General features: G+C 50.4%; 1 protein-coding gene across 6 annotated transcripts in view; it reads left to right on the top strand.

Annotated features, from left to right (window-relative positions):
- The window catches only part of ABCC1 (ATP binding cassette subfamily C member 1 (ABCC1 blood group)), a 149,966-nt gene that overhangs the window by 125,480 nt on the left and 3,693 nt on the right, over nucleotides 1-20,793 (top strand). For all 6 annotated transcript variants that reach the window (XM_088832900.1, XM_088832899.1, XM_088832901.1 and 3 more), the window contains 9 exons: nucleotides 1,788-1,878; nucleotides 3,838-3,970; nucleotides 6,148-6,355; nucleotides 7,612-7,922; nucleotides 13,700-13,899; nucleotides 15,233-15,359; nucleotides 15,964-16,065; nucleotides 18,680-18,826; nucleotides 20,083-20,241. In XM_088832900.1, the coding sequence (XP_088689026.1) occupies nucleotides 1,788-1,878; nucleotides 3,838-3,970; nucleotides 6,148-6,355; nucleotides 7,612-7,922; nucleotides 13,700-13,899; nucleotides 15,233-15,359; nucleotides 15,964-16,065; nucleotides 18,680-18,826; nucleotides 20,083-20,241 (1,478 nt within the window). The remainder of the gene's footprint in view (nucleotides 1-1,787; nucleotides 1,879-3,837; nucleotides 3,971-6,147; nucleotides 6,356-7,611; nucleotides 7,923-13,699; nucleotides 13,900-15,232; nucleotides 15,360-15,963; nucleotides 16,066-18,679; nucleotides 18,827-20,082; nucleotides 20,242-20,793) is intronic.

The following is a 20,793-nucleotide window of genomic DNA, read 5'->3' as shown; positions in this document are numbered from 1 at the left end:
TAGCTGTTTCAGTTGGTGTATCGCCAGTGGGCTAATAGGGTTTTGATGAAGAGGCCACCATGGAGGCCACTGTGGGGACCTCCACTGCATGTGAAGCTGGAGGGGGAGGGAAGGCTGAGGTTTCCAGAGGGCGCCTGGACAGCCGGGCAGGACAGGGGGCTCTGAAGTACCTGCTGCAAGATGGGGGTCTCTGGGAGTGTTGTAAAGCACCCCTGCCCTGCACAGCGGGAGACAGGCAAGGTCAGGCTTGGGCCCCGGTGCTGTGCATGTGTGTGTTTGTGCTGTCTGCAGGCCGCTGCATGGGAAGTCCTGCCTGTTATCACTCTGCTTTTTCATTTGTTTGAGTTTTTATTTTTTCCCAACTTAAAAAAAAATGCTGATTTTAGAGGAAACGTTTAAAGCGGTGATTCTCAGTCGTGGATGTGCCCCAGAATTATCTGTGGGACAGGTTTAAAAACGCAGATAATGGCAAGCACCACAGCCTCGTCTTCCATTCCCCGAGCGCCGCGTCAGCTCTTCCTCCCACTCATGGGGGCTGGTGCTGCTGTTCCTCCCATTCTGCAGATGTGGAAAGTGAGGCTCAGAGAGGTTCATTGCTTCCCCAGTTCACACAGCTAGGAGGTGAGCGAGCACTTCCCACGCGTCCCAGCCCCCTGACTGCTCGCAGCGTGGGGTCGGCCTCCCTGGCAGAGTCAGTGCGGGGACCAGGGCCGGCCCCAGGGCATCCCCAGATGATTCACGCATGGCCAAGATTGAGAATCACCGGCTCAGGGCTCCCCCATCAGCCCTGTTTCCTTGCCATCCTCTGTCGCTTCCCGTGGCTGTTGCCTGAGAGAGTCAGTCTTTCTGGATTCTGCGGTAATTCACGTCACATCAGCGTGTTCGCAGGTTCACTGCCGGCTGTGTATCCATACCCTTTCGTGACTTCTCTCCTGCATCCTCTTCCGGGGTCGGCCCTTCGGAGTCCCACGCTACGTTCTCTCTCCTGCTCTCTGTCTCCCGGCACCAAAGAGTGAGGGTGTCAGTGCAGAGTGAGGGCGTCAGTGCAGAGTGGGCGGTAATACACACATCCCCGACTTGCCGCAAGATTAAAGGAGATGATGTATTTCAGCAGAGCACAGCGGCTGACACTGAATACCTGTCAGCCCCTGTCGCTGAGGTGACAGGGATCAGTGTTAATGCTGGGCGGGTACTTCCTGGGATTGGAGCAGATATCCGGCTGGTGTGCCCATGGTGCCTGTATCAGTTGTTGAAGTAGCTCCGTATTACTGCGAGAACAGCCACTGCCCCAGCAGTCCCAGGTAACGCCTCACCCCGGTCTTCAGGACCTCCTCTTGATCCTGCAACCAATGGGTTAGCCTCTTGGCTGGGGGCGCCTGGGACTCCAGTGTCTGATGCCCTTGTCCACAGAGGTGGTTATTTATTTGGGGTTTCACCCCTGCCTGGGATGCTTGGGGATCAGAAGAGTGTGTCCTTTCCCCTGTGTGATTCATTTGTGTCCTGACCCCATGAGCCAGGCTGCACACAGCCAAGAGATCATCAGCAGAATTGGATTTTACTGGTCACTGCTGGCACAGGGCACTTGCTCAGGGCTCTTGAGATGTTTGCAAAACACCATCCCTGTCCCCGAGAGAGCTGGCCAGCCGGAAAGCCTGTCTATGGCCGCTGCAAAGCAGGTCTTGCTTCCTGAGCTTCCTGGCAGCCAGGTTGTCTGCCATCTCGCCACACGGTGACAGGTGTTGGTATCCAGCCCTTGAAATCACCATCTGCCCCCTCCTTTCTGCCAGGCGTGGCAGGTGTCGGCGGTCCAGGGAAGGAGGTGAAACAGATGGAGAACGGCATGCTGGTGACGGACACTGCAGGGAAGCAAATGCAGAGGTGAGGCGGAGCAGGCCGGGGGACCCTGTGGATTCTCCCGGCACCACGTGTCTCCCGCTGCCAGCGGGGAGGGAGGAGGAATGGGGTGTCCGCAGCAAGGCTCACTGCCAAAAAAAGGCCTTTAGCTTCTGCTTCCCACCGCCCCCCCGGCCCCGAATCCTGGCGGAACCTCACTTCTCAGAGAGCAGAGGCCCAAAGGGGAAGCCTCGTTGTGCTCCTGCCAGGGGGCATGGCTCACACAGGCCTCATGGTTGGATTTAACCATCCATCTGCACTTCTGACACTCAAGCTCCCTACATGGCGTGGCTCTTTGCTCAAGTCACTCTTGGGACCTGGAATGTTGAGGCTATAAGAATGTTGAGGCTATAAGGCAGCCAATTCAAAATAGTCACAGTAAAATAGCAGCTGCGTTTTATGTGCCATTAGGAGCCAGGCGCAGTGCGAAGTCCTGTATAGTCCATAAACCTGGAGGTAGTTTCTCTCATCTTCCCATTTTACAGGTGGGCAGACTGAGAGCTGTCCACAGGTCATACAGCCAGAGAGAAGCCAAGCTTGAGTATTTGAACCCGAGTTCAGCCTCTGAGCCAGTGCGCCTGCGCCTAAGTTTTATGCTTTGGTGCTTTAAAGAAGGTTGCTTTTGGTCAGATCATGAGGTATTTGGAGGAGTGGCATTGACATGTCTGTGCCTTGGTTTCCTCCATTGTTGAACAGGGTCTTTGGTGCCCCTGCCGTGTAGGGTTGTAGGAAGGCCTCTGTGATATGGCATGTGAGCACTTACAACGGTGCCTCCTGCCTTCGGTGCTAAGTAAATGCTGCTTAGTTATTATTTGGGTGAGCTGGAGCTGCCTGGGGTTGCTTCTTTTGTGGTGGGGGGATTTCACAGACATGGGCTGAGAAGAAAATTAGCATGAGCATCTGTGCCCCTCAGAACCCTGCCCGCAGTCCCCTCCTGGGCCCAGCTGTGTGTCATACACGGCACACTTCCTTCTCTGCTGGGGCAACAGTAAGGGTGTGAGCTCGGCACGTGCGTGTGTGTGAACCACTCGTAACAGTGCCTTGCCTGGAGCATGCGGGGGCTGAGGGGGCTCTGCTCTGGTCTGTGCAGGCGGCCAGCATAAGGTAAGAAGTAGCCGAGATAGGGCAGGCGCCTGCAGGCAGTCCTGGGAGGTCGGAGCAGGTGACCACGGGACGCTCGCAGTAGCACACCATGGGTGGACCGAGCAGAAACGGCACACTGGGTATTCATTTTTCTATTGCTGCGTAACAAGTGATCACAAGCCTTGTGGTTTATCATCTCAGTTCCTATGGGCCGGGGTGTCTGGGCACAGCTTAGCTGGCTCCTCTGCTCAGGGTCTCTCAAAAGCTGTAACCAAGGCATCATCCGGGCTGGGGTCTCAGCTGAAGGCTCGTCTGGGGAAGGATCTGCTTCCAAATGCATGAGGCTGCTGGCAGGACACAGTTCCTCAGTCCCTAACTGGCCGCATCCTGGAGGACCCCTCCATCCCCAGCCCCCTGGGCCTCTCCCACCTCCATGCTCACTGCATTGGGGCAGACAAACCAAGAAGGCAGTAGAGCTGACCACAAGGTGGAAGTCGTGCCCCATCCCTTTGCTCATGTGGATCTGAGCCGTGAGCACACGCAGGCACATATGAACACGCACACCTCACGTCATCCCGCAAGCACACACCTCCCCAGGGAGGAAAGCTGTCTGGGTGATGATCTGTCATGGTCTGCATAAAGCTGATGAGCACGGGGTCAGGGTGGAGGGGAGATGCTTTTTGGATAAAATCTGCCTAAAGGAATAGTTCTCCCATGGGACCCTGGGGCCAGACCCCTCCCCTCCCTGGGTCTCCTCTACATAATCAGGAGTGTGAACGATGCCTGGTGCTTAGGGCGTGGGGGCACCAATCCTGCCCAGGGCCTTCATCTGGGGGACACTCGTGTGCCTTGCTTCCCCAGGCAGCTCAGCAGCTCCTCCTCCTACAGCGGGGATGTGAGCCGGCATCACAGCAGCACCGCTGAGCCTCAGAAGCCCGGGCCCACGGAGGAGACCTGGAAGCTCGTGGAGGCGGACAAGGCTCAGACGGGGCAGGTGAGGACGGCGGTCAGGTCGCTGTGCGTCTTCGGGGGCTGGGCCCTGGGTTGGGTGCTCTGGTCATCGTGGCTTACGTCTTCCTTCCCAGGAGGCTTGAAAGGTACTCTTTTAAGCGCTGGAAACCAGGGTGGAGGGCCACGGTGACTTGCCACATGTCACGGCTGGTGAGAAACAGAGCTGGGATGTGAACCCAACACTCAGACTCCAGGGTTGGCATCTGTAGTCTCTGCCTTCCTGACCGCTGTCTCCTTTGAGCAGCTGGGGCCTTGGTAGCCGCAGATGACATGAAACCTTGAATCCAGGCTCCAGCCTCACAGGGGTCAGCTCTGTGTGGTTGGTATCGAGTCATCACAGACGCAGCCCTGAAGAACATTAATTGTGTCATTGGAAAAGATCGTTTTTCACTTCTTTTCATTTTCTGTTTTTGCCCTGATTACGGGCAGATCTTGTTTTATGGCACTTGGCTTTGTTGCACTTCACAAATGCTGTGTTTTTCGCAAATTGAAGGTGTATGGCAATCTTGTGTTGGACATCAGTGCCATCTTTGCAGCAGCATTTGCTCATGTTGGGTCTCTGGGCCACATTTTGGTAGTTCTTGGAATATTTCAAACTTTATCATTATTATAGTTTGTTATTATATAAAATGTTACATTTGTTATTGTTATACTGTTAACATTATAATACTTGTGATCTTTGATGTTACTACTACAACTCACTGAAGGCCCAAATTATGATTAGCACTTTTTAGCAACCAAGTATTTTTTAACTAAGGTGTATGCATTGGGTTTCTAGTCATAGGGCTACTGCACACTTAGTAGACTTCAGTATAGCATAAATATAGCTTTTATATGCACTAGGAAACCAGAAAATTCACGTGACTCACTTTATCAGGATACTCGATTTATCGCAGTAGTCTGGAACCAAGCCTCCAGGTGTCTGAGGTGTGCCTGTTCATCAGTGAGAAGGTCTCAGCTGGGGCTTTGTTTTTAATACCTGTCTTAGTTCCTTTGGGCTGCTGTAACAGAAGACCATGGTACAGGTGGCTCAGAAACAGCATACATTTATTGCTCATAATTCTGGATGTTGGCAAGTCCAGGAGCATGGCGGCAGCAGATTCAGTGTCTGGTGAGAGAGCTCCCTGGTTCATAAATGGCCATCCTCTCGCAGTGTCCTCATATGGCAGAAGGGTGAGGGATCCCTTTTATCAGGGCACTGATCCCATTTATGAGGAGTCCACCGTCATGAAAAGCCTGATGTGACAGGGATCTCACACACAGGGAAAGACACATGGAATTTGCTGAATCCACGCCAAGCAGGTTGGGTGTCAGGCTGGCCCAGAGCGCCCTGCACCCATCCGTGGTGTGCAGCTGCGCTTCGAGTGACCACATGTAATCACACGGGCCCCATGCGGGGCTCTGCAGGAGACACTGGAGGAAAGAGGCCCCCGGCTGTCACTCCGTGGAGCTGGGAAACAGGCTGAGCAATCACCAAGCGATTGGAGGCCGGTTACAATGGGCAGGAATTGGTGTTGAGTGTTCAGAGGACTGAGGTTGTGGGGAGTGGATGTGACACTTGGTCACGGTTGCTAGGCAACATGTCCCGTCTTCCCATTTTCTTCAGACTCTTCAATGCCTTCCTGATAGTCCTGGAGTAAAACTTAATCCTGAACAGCCACTCCCTGTTCTCCAGCCTTACCGTGCTCCAGCTATGCTTGCCTCCTGCTTCCCTCCTACCTCAGGGCCTTTGCACATGTTGGTCCCTGTGCCTGGAATGCCTTTTTTTTTTTTTTCATTTTCATCTGGTTAATTCTTTGATGTCCCTTCCTTACAGAAAACCTCCTCTGATTCCTCTCCACCCTGGGTTAAGTCAGAATATCCAGTTTTATATTCCCGTGGACTCATGTACCACTTCCAGCCCTTCTCTGGGATTATACATTTGTCTGGGCAGTTATTTGATGAAAGCCTGTCTCACTACTCAACTGGAAGTTCCATGAAGGCTTTGAAACATTGGCTTTGCTTCTGCTGATTTCTTTGCCAAGTAACTAAGGGGAAAGGGATTGTAGGCTTGAGCATAGCTGGGGGCAATGGACTGCACAGGGTCTGTGGAGGCTCCTGACCTTGGATAGGCATGGCTGGTGGGTGTGTTGTGTAAGTTGCCTTCTCTCCGGGTCTCAGGTCAAGCTCTCCGTGTACTGGGACTACATGAAGGCGATTGGACTTTTCATCTCCTTTCTGAGCATCTTCCTTTTCCTGTGTAACCACATGACATCCCTGGCCTCTAACTATTGGCTCAGTCTCTGGACGGATGATCCCATCGTCAATGGGACCCAGGAGCACACGCAAGTTCGGCTGAGTGTTTATGGAGCCCTGGGCATTTCACAAGGTGAGCCTCCCCAGGCCCCCACTTGCTCTTGGCCACTTCCATTTCTTGTTATAGAATCAGGTCCCCCAACTTGTCAGGGTTTTGTTAGACCCACAAACCAAGCCAAACACACGTGAACACTAACTATCACATAATAGACACTCAGATATTTGTAGAATGAATGTTTCTCGAATGCTCTGTTTTGTGTGGCTCTAGGAGACAGAGGGGAAGGGAGCTCCAACGTGCCTATTTTATAGATGAGTTAAGTTGAGAAATAGAAGGTGACCAAGGACCCCTGCCCCTCGTTCTGGCAGGGTGATGGAGTTTCTGTGAAGTCCTATTTGTGGACTTTTGCCTTCTGCCCAAAGGTGGGAATTAGTTTCTACTTGTGGTTCGTAACACAGGCAGTGCTACCCTCATGTCTAGAGATACTTAGAGTTTAGTCATATCTAGAGATACTTGGAGTTGTCACAACTTCCCCATGGGGGCAGGTGCTGCTGGGATCTAGAGGCCAGATGCTGCTAAACGTCCTGCAATGCCCAGCGTGGCCTCCACAATGGAGGATGATCCGGACTCAGAGGTTAATAGGGAGGATGCTGAGAAATCCTGTGTATACCTTTCCTGTGTTCCCGCGAAGATCCCCAGACACAGCAGCATTACCAGTAATAGCTAACGTTTAGTCAGCATTTACTTGGTGTCTGGTTCTGTTGTAAACACTTTAAGGTGTTTTATTTTACTTTTGCAGCAGTCACATGAGGTAGGAGCTCATTTTTCTTTGTTTTAGAGATGCAGAAACTGAGGCCCAGAAGGGTTCAGTAAGTTGCCCAAAGTCACACAGCTTATTCATGGCAGAGCTGGCGTTGAGCAGGGTCGTGTGGGTCAGAGCCCACCCTCTTCTTCCTGAGGGCAAAGGAGTCAGTTGGGCTTCTCTGGTGGCTCAGCTGGTAAAGAATCTGCCTGCAGTGCAGAAGACCTGGGTTCGATCTCTGGGTTGGGAAGATTCCCCTGGAGAAGGGGCTACCCACTCTAGTATTCTTCCATGTCTGTAACACGGGTACTAATAGAACATGTACAGGGTCCTCAAAAGGATTAGATGCACAGAAAAGCCATGGTGAGTTTTGCACATAGTATGTGCTGGGTTAATAATAGCCACCATTATGGTTGTTATTAGAAGCTGGGAGTCCAGGCTGCTTTGTCCACATGGTCACATGGGTCCTTGCCCCTGCCCCCGCTCGGTCCCTCTTCCGCCGTGGAGTTTGACGCCAGAGTGTTTGTAGGTATCACAGTGTTCGGCTACTCCATGGTGGTGTCCATCGGGGGCATCTTTGCCTCCCGCCGCCTGCACCTGGACCTGCTGCATAACGTCCTCCGGTCGCCCATAAGCTTCTTCGAGCGGACACCCAGCGGGAACCTGGTGAACCGCTTCTCCAAGGAGCTGGACACAGTGGACTCGATGATCCCGCAGGTCATCAAGATGTTCATGGGCTCGCTGTTCAACGTCATCGGCGCCTGCATCATCATCCTGCTGGCCACGCCCATGGCTGCCGTCATCATCCCGCCCCTGGGCCTCATCTACTTCTTCGTGCAGGTGAGAGCTGGGTCATGGGATCCAGGGCGAGCCCTGCTCCGCGTCGCTGTCCCGCGAGGACCATTTAAGTTTAAATGGTTTAAACTTTTTACTTTACTTTTAACTTAAATGGGGACCATTTAAGTTTCCCCAGCGTGAGGCTGTGGAGGATGTCTCAGAGGAGGGTTACAGTTTGTTTTTGTCAGTTTTGAATACTTAAGTTGATGGTTTTCAGCTTGCAATAACCAGACATCCTTTTTTCCTAATAATAAGGGTTTTTTTAAACTGAAAGTTTTAAAAGGAAATAAGCTATAGCCATGAAGTCATCTTTATTATTAAACTTTCTCTAAGTATGAAATTCTTTAGGTCATAGTGGAGACATGAATAATAACAGCTTTGATATTTTTTCCCCTGTAAAAGAGATCTGAAAGTGAATGTGGAAGTGTGAATTGCTCAGTCATGTCTGACTCTTTGCGACCCCATGGACTGTAGCCCACCAGGCTCCTCTCTGTCCATGGGATTCTCCAGGCAAGAACACTGGAATGGGTTGCCATTCCTTTCTCCAGGGGATTTTCCCAACCCAGGGATTGAACCTGGGTCTCCTGCATAGCAGGCAGATTCTTTACCATCTGCACCACCAAGGAAGCCATAATAGAAATTTACAGGTATGCCGTTCAGGGCTGATATGACAGCTTCTGTCTTCCCAGGTGGCTCTAGTGGTAAAGAACCCGCCTACCAATGCAGGAGACATATGGATGCAGGTTCAGTCCCTGGGTTGGGAAGATCCCCTGGAGGAGGGCATGGCAACTCACTCCAGTATTCTTGCCTAGAGAATCCCATGGACAGAGGAAACTGGTGGGCTACAGTCCATAGGGTAGCACAGAGTTGGACACGACTGAGTTGACTTACCATGGACACACACATCTGACAGCTTCATGAGTTTGGTAGCTTCAGACTCCTTCACTGTTTTGTTTTGGGGTTTTTGTGTGTGTGTGTTTCTGTCATCTTTGCCTTCCATTCTTAAGTTGGTCTCGTGGTCCAAGATGGCTCCTGGAGCTCCAGCCATCACAACTAAGCTCAACGGAGGTGAACAGAGTGAGGGAGCATTTGTTGGCTGTGCCAGCTTCACTGTGGTGCTTCCAGTTAGCAGGTCCGCATGTTGAGGTCCAGGGGGCAGAACTGGGAATGTGGACTCATATCTTATGTCACTGTTACTGTGCTTTCCTGCTCCTGAAAAGGACACCTTTTTACCTGGCTCACGCTGATTCTAAGTGTTCTAAATTCAGAGTCATCAAATTCATGCACACTAGTAAAAATATTTTTTTAATTAAAAAAAGCAGCTGCAGCATGCACGCTAACGGGATACTGCTGTTTAGATGGGAGCCTAACAACTGTTGCACAAAATAAGACTAAGAAGCCACCGGGCACTCTCTCCCTCACACTGCACTGTGTGTGGCCTGTTGGTGTGGGTTCCTGGAGGCCTTGGCCGGATCAGCCAGGCCCCATACCCTCCCACACCGTGGCTTGGCATGCACGCTGTGGCCCGGCATTGGTGAGTACAAACAAAGATGGAATCAGACAGAGCACGTCCAGTTCCCAGACCCTTTCTGTGTTCTCTTTAAAATCGATGCCAGCTTTTGTGGAAAGTCCTCCAGCTGCATTTATCAAAAATGTTACCCATATTCTTACCCTGGCTGGACCTTTTCCTGGAGGACCCAATTCAAAAGAACAAAAGAGGCGGCCGAGGGTGACGTTTGAGGGAGCGCAGATACCTGCCGGTAGCAGGGCCTTGAACACACCATGGGTGATGTGGCAATGGACTGTTAACATCCCTTTGACAGGAGAACTGGGAACACACTGTTGAGGCACCGACAATGTTATTTTTAAACAACAAAGGGAAAGAAGTTGCCCAGAGCCCGTGTTGTCGGCACACTGTCATTATAACCAAGACCAAATGCGTGATGTGCGTGGGCAGGACTGGAAATGGAGGTGGAAAAACGAAAACACGGCCTTACTAATCCTTAGAGATTATGGGAGAATTGTGTTCATAGCTTTTAACTATATATTGTTGTTGTTCAGTGGCTAAGTCACGTTCAACTCTTTGTGACCCCTTGGACTGCAGCACGCCAGGCTTCCTTGCCCTTCACCCTCTCCCGGAGTTCACCCAAACTCATGTCCATCGAGTCGGTGATGCCATCCAACCATCTCGTCCTCTGTCGCCCCTTTCTCCTCCTGCCCTCAGTCTTTCCTGGCATCAGGGCCTTTTCCAGTGAGTTGATTCTCCGCATCAGGTGGCCAGAGTATTGGAGCTTCAGCTTCAGTCCTTCCGGTGAATCTTCAGGGCTGATCTCCTTTAACCCGGCAGTCTCACTCAACTCAGTGTGTAGGCTAGGAGAGGGGCTTCCTTGGGGGCCCAGCAGCCAAGATTCTGAGCTCCCAATACAGGGCGCCTGGGAACTAGATCCCACTTAACTAACAGTTTGAATGGTGCAACCGAAGATCTACATGCCACAGCAAAGATCGAAGAGCCCTCGTGCTTCAACTAGGACTTGGCACAGCCAAATAAACAAACTTAAAAAAAAAAAAAAGAATCAAGAGACTGTATCAGACAAACAAATTGGCTAGAATGTGCTTAGCGTTTTGATTCATGATTACCCCACATGTCCATCACAGGAGGATGGATGCATACATTGTGGTATATTTATACAAAAGACGTGACCTAGCAGAAGAGCGGAATGAGCCGCTAATATACACAAGGAGGATGAGTGGCAGAGATACTACGTTGATCAGAGTAAGCCAGACACAAAAGAGTACCCTTGTGTGATTCTGTTTTTAAGAAGTTGAAGAACAGGCAAGAGCAATGAAATAGAAGTCAGAAGAGTGGCTCTACGGGGAATTGACTGTGAGAGAACACGAGGCAATTTCCTAGATTCTCATCCGGAGGTGCATATACAGGTGTACATAAACATTAAATTCACCAAGCTGTAAAGATTTAGTACACTTTCCAGTGGAAGTAAGCTGCATCTCAAAAAGTGGCTTTTAAGGATGTATGTGTGTAAGGGTAGCTGTTCTTTCTCTCTGGAAAAGAATTAAAACATTATACACTGAAATCAGAGTAGTGCATATCTCAGGATCATGGACTTAATGTAATGTTTTTCTAATCATCCTATCTATATCACTTGAAAAAAATTTTAAATGGATATACATTAGTGTATATCTAATATACATGAATTGTATATTATATACATTATAATTGTAATTTTACTATATTAATAATTAATATACACTAATATAGAAGAGGGCTTCTTTCATAGCTCAGTTGGTAAAGAATCTGCCTGCAATGCAGGAGACCTGGGTTCGATCCCTGGGTTGGGAAGATCCCCTGGAGAAGGGAAAGGCTACCCACTCCAGTATTCTAGCCTGGAGAATTCCAAGGACTGTACAGTCCATGGGGTTGCAAAGAGTCAGACATGACTGAGCGACTTTCACTTTCAAATACAGAAGAAAAGCTATGCTCAACCTAAACAGCATATTAAAAAGCAGAGACATTACTTTGCTGACAAAGGTCCGTCCAGTTAAAGCTATGGTTTTTCCAGTAGTCATATATGGATGTGAGAGTTGGACTATAAAGAAAGCTGAGCACCGAAGAATTGATGCTTTTGAACTGTGGTGTTGAAAATCCCTTGGACTGCAAGGGGATCCAGCCAGTCCATCCTAAAGGAAATTAGTCCTGAATATTCATTGGAAGGTCTGACGCTGAAGCTGAAACTCCAATACTTTGGCCACCTGGTGCAAAGAACTGACTCATTGGAAAAGACCCTGATGCTGGGATAGATTGAAGGCAGGAGGAGGAAGGGACAACAGAGGATGAGATGGTTGGATGGCATCAGTGACTCGACGGACATGAGTTTGAGCAAGCTTCGGGAGTTGGTGATGGACAGAGAAGCCTGGTGTGCTGCAGTCCATGGGGTCGCAAAGAGCAACAAAACTGAACTGACTGAGCAACTAAACTGAACTGATAGGTTAGTGTTTGCAAGTCATTTTAAGGAAAAGGAATGTAAGAGGTAAGGTGATGTGGAATTCTGTGGGGCTTTCAGGTTGTTGGAATAAGTCATTTCTACCCCCAGAACTGCATCTGTGAAAATTCCCTGGCACTTGCCTTAGTGTCTTAGCTCTCAGCCCAAGCCCAGCACAAGACAGGCGTAGGTTGAACATTCATTTTCACTCGTGAGCACCAGGCACTCCTTGGTGTCTGGAAGAATCAGGTGAATCCATGGGGTGGATTCTCTCCAGGAATAGAGCTTAAAAGGAAAGCTAATAATTGTTTTTTAAAAAATCAGACTATTCCATAACAAAAATAAGTCTCGGGTTCACTTTTTAGAGGAAATAAAATTCAGAGGCCATGACAAGTGGAATAAGTTGAGCAGGTCAAATGTTTTAGAACAGTTTCCACCCAGGAGGAAAGAAAGCCGAGAGAGGAGGTAATCCCAGGAGAGAGTAATGGGGGTGGATGCTGGGGTCCTTTAGCCAGACCACGGGGTCTGGACTGTGTCCCAAGGCAGGGGGAGCCACCGGAGTACAGGTGGCATCTGACCATGTGCAGGGATTGGGAGAACCCCCAATGTGAGGCGGCCCGGGTTGGTGTGACCCTTGGGTTAGTTCTCAGAGTTTCTGGGGCCCCCAGAGGGCTCCCCAACATGTGGTTCAAATTCCCATGTGAGCTGGCATCCAGAAAAAAGTTTGGAGGCCTCGTAAGAGCCACCCACTCTGTTCAGTGTTCTCCATGGAAGGTCAGCACAGCCCAGGAGGCAGGAGACATGTCCCTCAGCGCCTGTGTTCACTTGCCCGGCTCTGCTATTGATGAAGCCGGTGCAGACACGTTACATCTTCAGCACGTCCGGGAGAGGGCACTTCGGTCTCAGTGGGTCCTTTTGTACAGATGAGAAACTGAAGCCAGGAGAACAAAGGTGTCTTCAGATGACCAGTCCAGCCTCTGTCACAGCTCCTCAATGCTCCCAGTGGGCTCTTGTTCTGTCTCTCAATGAGCTGAACACCCGGGTTCAGGCAGGAGTAGCGTGGATGTGGTCTCTGCCCATGGGGACAGGCAGAGGCAGGGTTTACTCTGAGGTCTGCTTGTCCTAAAGCAACGCTGTGGGGTCCATAAACCCTCAAGGTCAGTGGCATCAAAGAGGCCATGCCGTGTTGAGGTCAACACTTTTGAGGCCGGACTGTTGGTGTTCGAATCCCAGCTCTGCCACTTCCTAGCCACATGGCCTTAGGGAAGAGGTTGACCTCAGTTTACTCACTGTAAAACAGGAATGAGCACTTCATAGATTTTTGATGAAGATTAAAGAGCTGATGGTTGTAAAGGTGCTTAAAGCAGTGCTTGGATGCTGGGCTCCACATGTAGTGTAGTGAAAGTCACTCAGTCGTGTCCAACTCTCTGCGAGCCCATGGACTATACAGTGCATGATATTCTCCAGGCCAGAATACTGGAGTGGGTAGCCTTTCCCTTCTCCAGGGGATCTTCCCAACCCAGGGATCAAACCCAGGTCTCCCGCATTGCAGGCGGATTCTTTACCAGCTGAGCTACCAGAGATCCGGGCTGCACCGGAGCGTGATCTATTATTATCACCACTGCTGCTGCCCTGGTTATTGTAGTCAGTGCGCCTGCGATAAAGCATCCCCGGTCCAGCATTCCGCCCCCCGAGGGTCACTTACCTGGTCTTTCTCCAGCACGGCCCTGGAGGGATGCGGTGAGGGGCCCTCGCCCACCCCCGGTCCATTCTCTCCCCCAGAGGTTCTACGTGGCCTCCTCCCGGCAGCTGAAGCGCCTCGAGTCGGTCAGCCGCTCCCCGGTTTATTCCCACTTCAACGAGACCTTGCTGGGCGTCAGCGTCATCCGCGCCTTCGCGGAGCAGGAGCGCTTCATCCACCAGAGCGACCTGAAGGTGGACGAGAACCAGAAGGCCTACTACCCCAGCATCGTGGCCAACAGGTGGGCGCGGGGCCCAGCGCCGGCCTCGGGGGACGGAGGCTTGGACTCGGCGGGGGGAGAGGACGGAAGGACCATTAGAAACAGAAAGGAGCGCGGTCAGCCGGCCTGTGGCTGCAGCGGCCACTGCAGCGCAGGCGCAGAGAGTTCTGAGTCAGGAGATGCCGCAGGGCCATCCTTCAGCCGTGGTCCTGGTGACACCGGACCATCGGTGACGGCGGCCTCGGCTCCTGAGTGTTCTTCTCACATGCTTCTCTTCACCCCCGCCCCCGGGTGATGAGTGTGCAGTTGCCCTTGGGTTATGGGGTCGCACAGAGTCCGACATGGCTGAAGCGACTTAGCAGCAGCATGGTTGAATAGCATTGGGCTTAAAAGAAAAAGGAGTAGAAGTTGGCTAATTATTGTTTGAATCTAGAACATCCTGTCTTCACTTGCATATATCCTGAGATACTTTTTGAGATGTGAAGAGAGAGAAGACTCCGGGGAGGGGTCAGAGCACCCTGACATTACACCGTGTAATCCCTTAGTGTGAGTCGGGCGGGGAGATGGGGCATTGCTGCAAAGACCTTGCAGTTCCCTTGCAGAGTTTGTTTAGGGAGTTTGTTGAAATCTGGGTTTCTGTGGGAATAACTCATATCCCGAGGATCCGTCACATGGATCTTTAAGAATGTGGTGAGATTAAAAACAGATTGATAATACTGCCTCTCTAGAATGCTTTACATTTTCAAACATAAAAACAGTGTTCCTATGTGATAGCATACAAAAGTTATTTTTAAACGTGTAGATCTGTCTATATTTTAAAGGAAAGATAATACATTTTAATGTTTCTAAAATAGCAGTGACCTCGGTCTGGGGACCCTTTGGCTGTGTTGGGAAGGGCCGTTTATTTCTCACTGTCCCCTCCCGCCCTCCTGCCAAGAGACGCTTGTTTTAAATCAGGGGTGCTTCTCAGAGTTGATGATTTTTCTTAGCATTTGGAAAGTTTCTGAGACATCTTTTTTAAAAAACGCACAAATAGGTGTAATTTTAAGGTTTCAGTGAGAAAAGATTGGCTCTTAAGACAGCAAGTTTCAGTTTCCTGGGAAGGTCACTTCTGGAGAACTCTACCCTGGGGTTGCCAGACCAACAAGGAATTCCTGAAATTGTGTCCCTTCGGCCCTTCTCCATTTCCCAACTGGGCAAACAAGGCCTCTCTCAGGATCTATCGGCAAATTGTTTCAGGAAGCAGAGTGGCCACCCAGCTCTCCCACCCCCACCCTCAACCAGAAACCAAGTTTCTGAGAAGCTGACTTGGGTGTGTGTGTGTGTGTGTCCCTCTGCCTGTGTCTCCATGCAGGTGGCTGGCCGTGCGGCTGGAGTATGTAGGCAACTGCATCGTCCTGTTTGCCTCCCTGTTTGCCGTGATTTCCCGGCACAGCCTCAGTGCAGGCTTGGTGGGCCTCTCGGTGTCTTACTCCCTGCAGGTAAGACGGGGGCACTCACAGGTGGGCTTTTCTAACTCTCTTACTGGAGAACCGGTTGTCAGGCGCTTGGGCCTGACAGGGAGGGAAAGGGAGGAAGGGCCAAGTGGAGTTTGAGGTGCAGGTCTAGAGCCCAGTGACTGACAGAAGCAGGGGAGAAATTAGACGTGCAGCCAGGACTCCCCCATCAGCCAAGGAGTGTCCCTGACAGCCTGGGAGGATGCCTCCAGCTACCAGAAGAATGCACTCAATACTATAAATTTCCCTCGAGGCACTGCTTTAGTTGCATCTCCCAAATTTCAATGCAGTGTGTTTTCTTAACTATCATCTAGTAGGGAATACCTTCTCACTTCCTTTCTGATTGCTTGTGTGGCCCCGCGGGTTATTTTGAAATGTACACAGAGTTGGACACGACTGAAGTGACTTAGCAGCAGCAGCAGCGGCTGGGATAAGAGACGCAGAGTAGCAGGTCTGACCGAGGTGTCTGAGGTAGCTGTCTCCTGGGCCTTCATTATCTGAAACATTTCATAATTCACGCTGTCCTCATGAGAAGAAAACAACTCACGCTCACCCTAGAAGCTCCGTCGGATGACTCTTCCCCTCACAGGTCACCACGTACTTGAACTGGCTCGTTCGGATGTCGTCCGAGTTGGAGACCAACATCGTGGCCGTGGAGAGACTCAAGGAATATTCGGAAACTGAGAAGGAGGTAAGGCAAGCCCCTGGCCTGACCTCTTGACCGTGATGTTCGGTGTACCTTGACTCAGAAGAATGTGCCTTCTGCAGGCAGCCTCCACCTGACCAAAAAAAAAATACCCTCTGCTATTTGTTATGTGTTTTGAATGGGGACTTACATTACACAAAATGAATCATACTAATTTTCTCTTTAGATTGAAAAGTTAAGTACAAGTGAGTCGTTTGAAAATATGAGATATCAGTAACAAGAGAATCAGTATATGGATATTGCAAAAATTATGCTGTTATTGGTAAGGAGTTTACCGAAGTTTAGGTAAGCCTACAGTTATTTAACCCAAGTCCTCATTTTATGGATGGAGGAAAAGGGCATGTAATGAGGAGTGATGGCTGGTCTGAAGTCACATTCATGGTCAGCAGGACAGCTGGGAGTAGGACCCAAGGCTTTGGTGTCACATGGCCCCTAACAGCTGCTTTATTCTGTCTGCACACCGTCTCTGAATAGCAGGAGCAGTGTTAATGCCAGTAGCAGTGATGCCTGGTGATAACTCCATCCCACCACCACCAGTAATAATAGGGACACGCACTGTGCAGCGTCAGGCCCTGCACTCTCGACACTCTGCGCAGAATAATCTGTTTCTCCTTTCACAGCCTTGTAACTTACCACCTGCTGTCACCCCCACTTTGCAGGTGAGGAGGCACACAGAGAGGATTAGTTACTTGCCTAAGATCACATGAGCTTCCCTGATCTCAGACGGTAAAGAATCCGCCTGCAGTGTAGAAGACCGGGGTTTGATCCCCGGTTGGGAAGATCCCTTGGATAAGGGGATGCAACCCACTCCAGTGTTCTTGCCTGGAGAATCCCGTGGACAGAGGAGGAAGGAGCCTGGTGGGCTACAGTCCACAGAGTCACAAAGAGTCGGACACGACTGAGTGACTGTCACTGCATTCCAAGAAAATGCCCCCCTGGAATGAGACTAAAGGGATCCTGGTTAGACTCTGACTTAGGGATTTACCGAAGTGACCTGTGCCAAGTCCTTGAATTCGGTGAACCAGGGCCCACCTCATCAGAGAGCATTCTTCAGAACGGTGTGAGTGCCCCCTGTGGAAATAAGAGCATGTGACACTAACAGGTTCCCACCCTACCTTGATTCACCCATTTATTTATATAAGCTTTTGAGGTATGATTCATATGCCATGCAGTTCACTCATTTAAAGTGTGAAATTCCGTTTTTTACTTTTAAAAATACTGTACTTATTTTCACTACTTCAATGGCAAGCCACTCCAGTACTCTTGCCTAGAAAATCCCATGGAAGGAGGAGCCTGGTAGGCTGCAGTCCGTGGGGTCTCTAAGGGTCGGACACGACTGAGCGACTTCACTTTCACTTTTCGCTTTCACACATTGGAGAAGGAAATGGCAACCCACTCCAGTGTTCTTGCCTGGAGAATCCCAGGGACGGGGGAGCCTGGTGGGCTTCCGTCTATGGGGTCACACAGTCGGACACGACTGAAGTGACTTAGCAGCAGCAGTTATTTATTTTTATAGTTTTAGAATAAGAGCAAATTTGAAAAATACAAGAGAAAGATCACTCAGAGTCTTACCACTATTAAAATATATCTGTTTACTTATATGTTTGTATATATTACATATGCTATATATTTACAGGTAGAAAGTTTCACTGATTTCTCTCCAGTCCCTTCCATGTTCTTATAGCAGTGTCTCCTTATTTACATGAGGGGTGTAAAAAAATTAACCTAAGAAGTTTATGGGGGAGAAAGGATGGAATTTCTCTTTCATTGTCCTCTCCATTCCTCGCCTTCCCTGAGAAGAGTCCTGAGACTAGCTCAGAGCATACCCAGGTGGAGACCTCAGGAAATGTGAACTGAACGAAGTAGCTTTTCAGAAATAGGGGCTGTGTGACTGCAGGCAAGTGTTTCAGTTTCCTCGTGTGTAAACTGGGGATGGGAAAGGACTCCGCTTGGGATTGTAGTGAGGATTAAAGGAGGTTGTGTGATAGAGTGACCGTCAAGTGTGTTGGCTGCCGTTTTACTGTCGCCCTCCCGGCCTTCGAAGCCATCAGAGGATCTCACCTTTTAGCGCTGTGTCTGTCTAGAGGAGACCGCTCATTCATTGATTCAGCCCACAGATGTTTATTGAGCACCTCCTACGTGCTCTGGGGTGTAGCAGTGAACAAGTAAAAGAGCCTGTTCTCGTAGAGGGGCTGTTCCAGTGGGGTGTGGGTGACAGAATAAACAAATGCTTGCTTAAAATGCCAGGATGTGGTAAGTGCGCTCAAAGAGAATGGACGCAGAGAATGTGGGAGAACAGGGGCCCAGGGCTCGGAGGGTGGTTGCATTTACTGGGATCCACAGCAGTCAAGCCGGCCCAGGGGGTAGTTTGGCAGAAAATGTCCCAGGCAGAAGCCACAAGCGCAAAGGCCCAGAAGCAGTACACGTGGGTGTGTTCGGGGAACAGTCCAGAAGTCGGTGCAGGAGCAGTGAGGCTGTGAGTGGGAAGGAGGGGGCCGTGAGGTCAGAGGGGTCATGGAAGCTGCTCACGTGGAGCCCTGGGGCACGAGAGGCGGACTTCAGACCCCTCACACCCACCCACTGCCCACTGTCGTCGCAGGCTCCCTGGCAAATCCAGGATAAGGCACCGCCCAGCGACTGGCCCCAGGTGGGCCGAGTGGAGTTCCGGGACTACGGCCTGCGGTACCGAGAGGACCTGGACTTGGTTCTGAAGCACATCAACGTCACCATTGATGGCGGGGAGAAGGTGGGTGCCCCTTGACCCCCGCCCATCCGCGGCCGGGCACAGGTTGCCACCAGGCTGTCCCTGCCCCCAAACCACAGGGTGGAGGGGGAGAAACTTTGGCAGTAAAATCTGCTCCGAATGTCCCAACAGGGCTGCAGACGGGTAGCCCAGGCGCCAGAGGAGCTATGTTTTGGAAAAAATTTTAATTGCCAATGCTGAAAAATCTGGAATGTTTTATGTTTTAAAAAAAAAAATACATTTCCTGCTTTTCTTCAAAGATCAGAACTCCTGGCAGCACTGGGCCCATCCTCCCCACCTGGCTCTTTCTAGATAAGACGTGAGCCTCCCAGTTCACTAACCAATCCCTTCCTCCCCTTTTCATGCGCCCACTTGGCCCCTAGGCCTCTGGAATAGAAAGACACCCCCCTCACTACTAGGGATGGCTCAAGGGTATCGCTGCTTCTAGAAGACGTCCTTGCCCTGAGACCCTCCGACCCTCCTGAGGAATCAGACCAAGGGTCTTTCTGGCCGTTTGCCAGAGGCCAATGTTTCTTTGTTCTCTGAATATGCAGGAGTTGTTAAATGCCCTACGCCCTACCGGGAGGCCCAGAATGTTGTGTTCCCATGAGAGAGTTTCTCCAGCTTGTAACAAGAGGAGGAACAGAGTGGGCGGTGTTCTCATGGAGGCTTTCTGGCTTTCATTGCATAATTAGGCTGCCCTGTGAGTTGCTGTCCCAGGGCGGAGGAGCCTGCCTCTCTGGAGCCCAGATGAGAAGGGGAGCGTTCTGCCTGGAATGTCAGTCATTAGCCATTAAGTGGGGAGCCCAGTTCCCTCAAGAGGATAAGTGGAGGCCAGGTCATATCCGTGACCTCTCTTTGCTCACTCAGCTGGGATACAGGGGCATCTTCATAAACCTTTGAGATATTCCAGCACCTCAGGATGAGGGGGTCTCACCATCATAGAACTGAAAAACCATTTGATTGTTACTTAATACTATCTTGAGTTGCAAATAACTAACTAATTAAAGGAGCTGATTATAATTTTAATTTCTAAAAAGAGCTGGCAGAGAGAAGGAAGTCCTCCTTGACCTTTGCCCAAAACAGCCCCTAAAAGAACGTCTCTGAAAGCTGTTGAGGGGAGTAGATAATAGTGAGAGGAGGGCGGGTTGACCAGATGACTGAACTGCTCTGTGGCTGGTATTCAAGGATGCTGAGGGGCAAGAGGTCAGCCTAGATATCAGCGTTCCCACTTCACCTGGGCCCTTCCTGCCCCACAGGTTGGCATCGTGGGGCGGACAGGAGCTGGGAAGTCGTCCCTGACCCTGGGCTTGTTTCGGATCAACGAGTCAGCCCAGGGAGAGATCATCATTGACGACATCAACATTGCCGAGATCGGCCTGCACGACCTCCGCTTCAAGATCACCATCATCCCCCAGGTGGGCAGGGTCACACTGAAAGTGACCTGTGTGTGTTTTCAGAACAGATGGACATTTGTTCCTACTTTGTGGGTTTTGTGACATTTTACTGAAATTATGCTCTGTTTCTTCATGGAATCTCCCCTTCGCACATAAATAACAGGGAGAATTAAGTAGGTTTCATTCATTCCTTCACTCCTACCACCTAGTAGGCAGTGTCCTTAGCATCTCACAGCATCCAGTTAAGACACTGGCTTCTCTGCTGGACAGGAATCTCTCACCTTCCCAAGAGCTAGGCGAGAATGATGAATTTTCTAGACTGATTCCTGTAGGTGGCAATTGCATAATACGTTGCCTTTTAGTGTTGTGTTGCCTTAAATTTCTTCTCAGGTTCTAATTTGGAGGCAGGAGATGGAGAGGAATCCATGTACCTTGCAATTAAGAGTTGCCCTAATGTGCATGCTGGTTCTTGCTTCCAGAAAGTTCCCAACACATTTGTGTACTGAATGCTCTGGGAAATCTGACAAGAAAGAAATCTGTTTTATTTCCCTTAACTCTAGAGTTTTCCAGATT

Source organism: Moschus berezovskii, chromosome 27, assembly GCF_049115385.1.
Source record: "Moschus berezovskii isolate FMDL1 chromosome 27, NW_MosBer_1.0, whole genome shotgun sequence".
Lineage (NCBI taxonomy): Eukaryota > Metazoa > Chordata > Mammalia > Artiodactyla > Moschidae > Moschus > Moschus berezovskii.
This window is presented reverse-complemented; position numbering and strand designations above follow the sequence as displayed.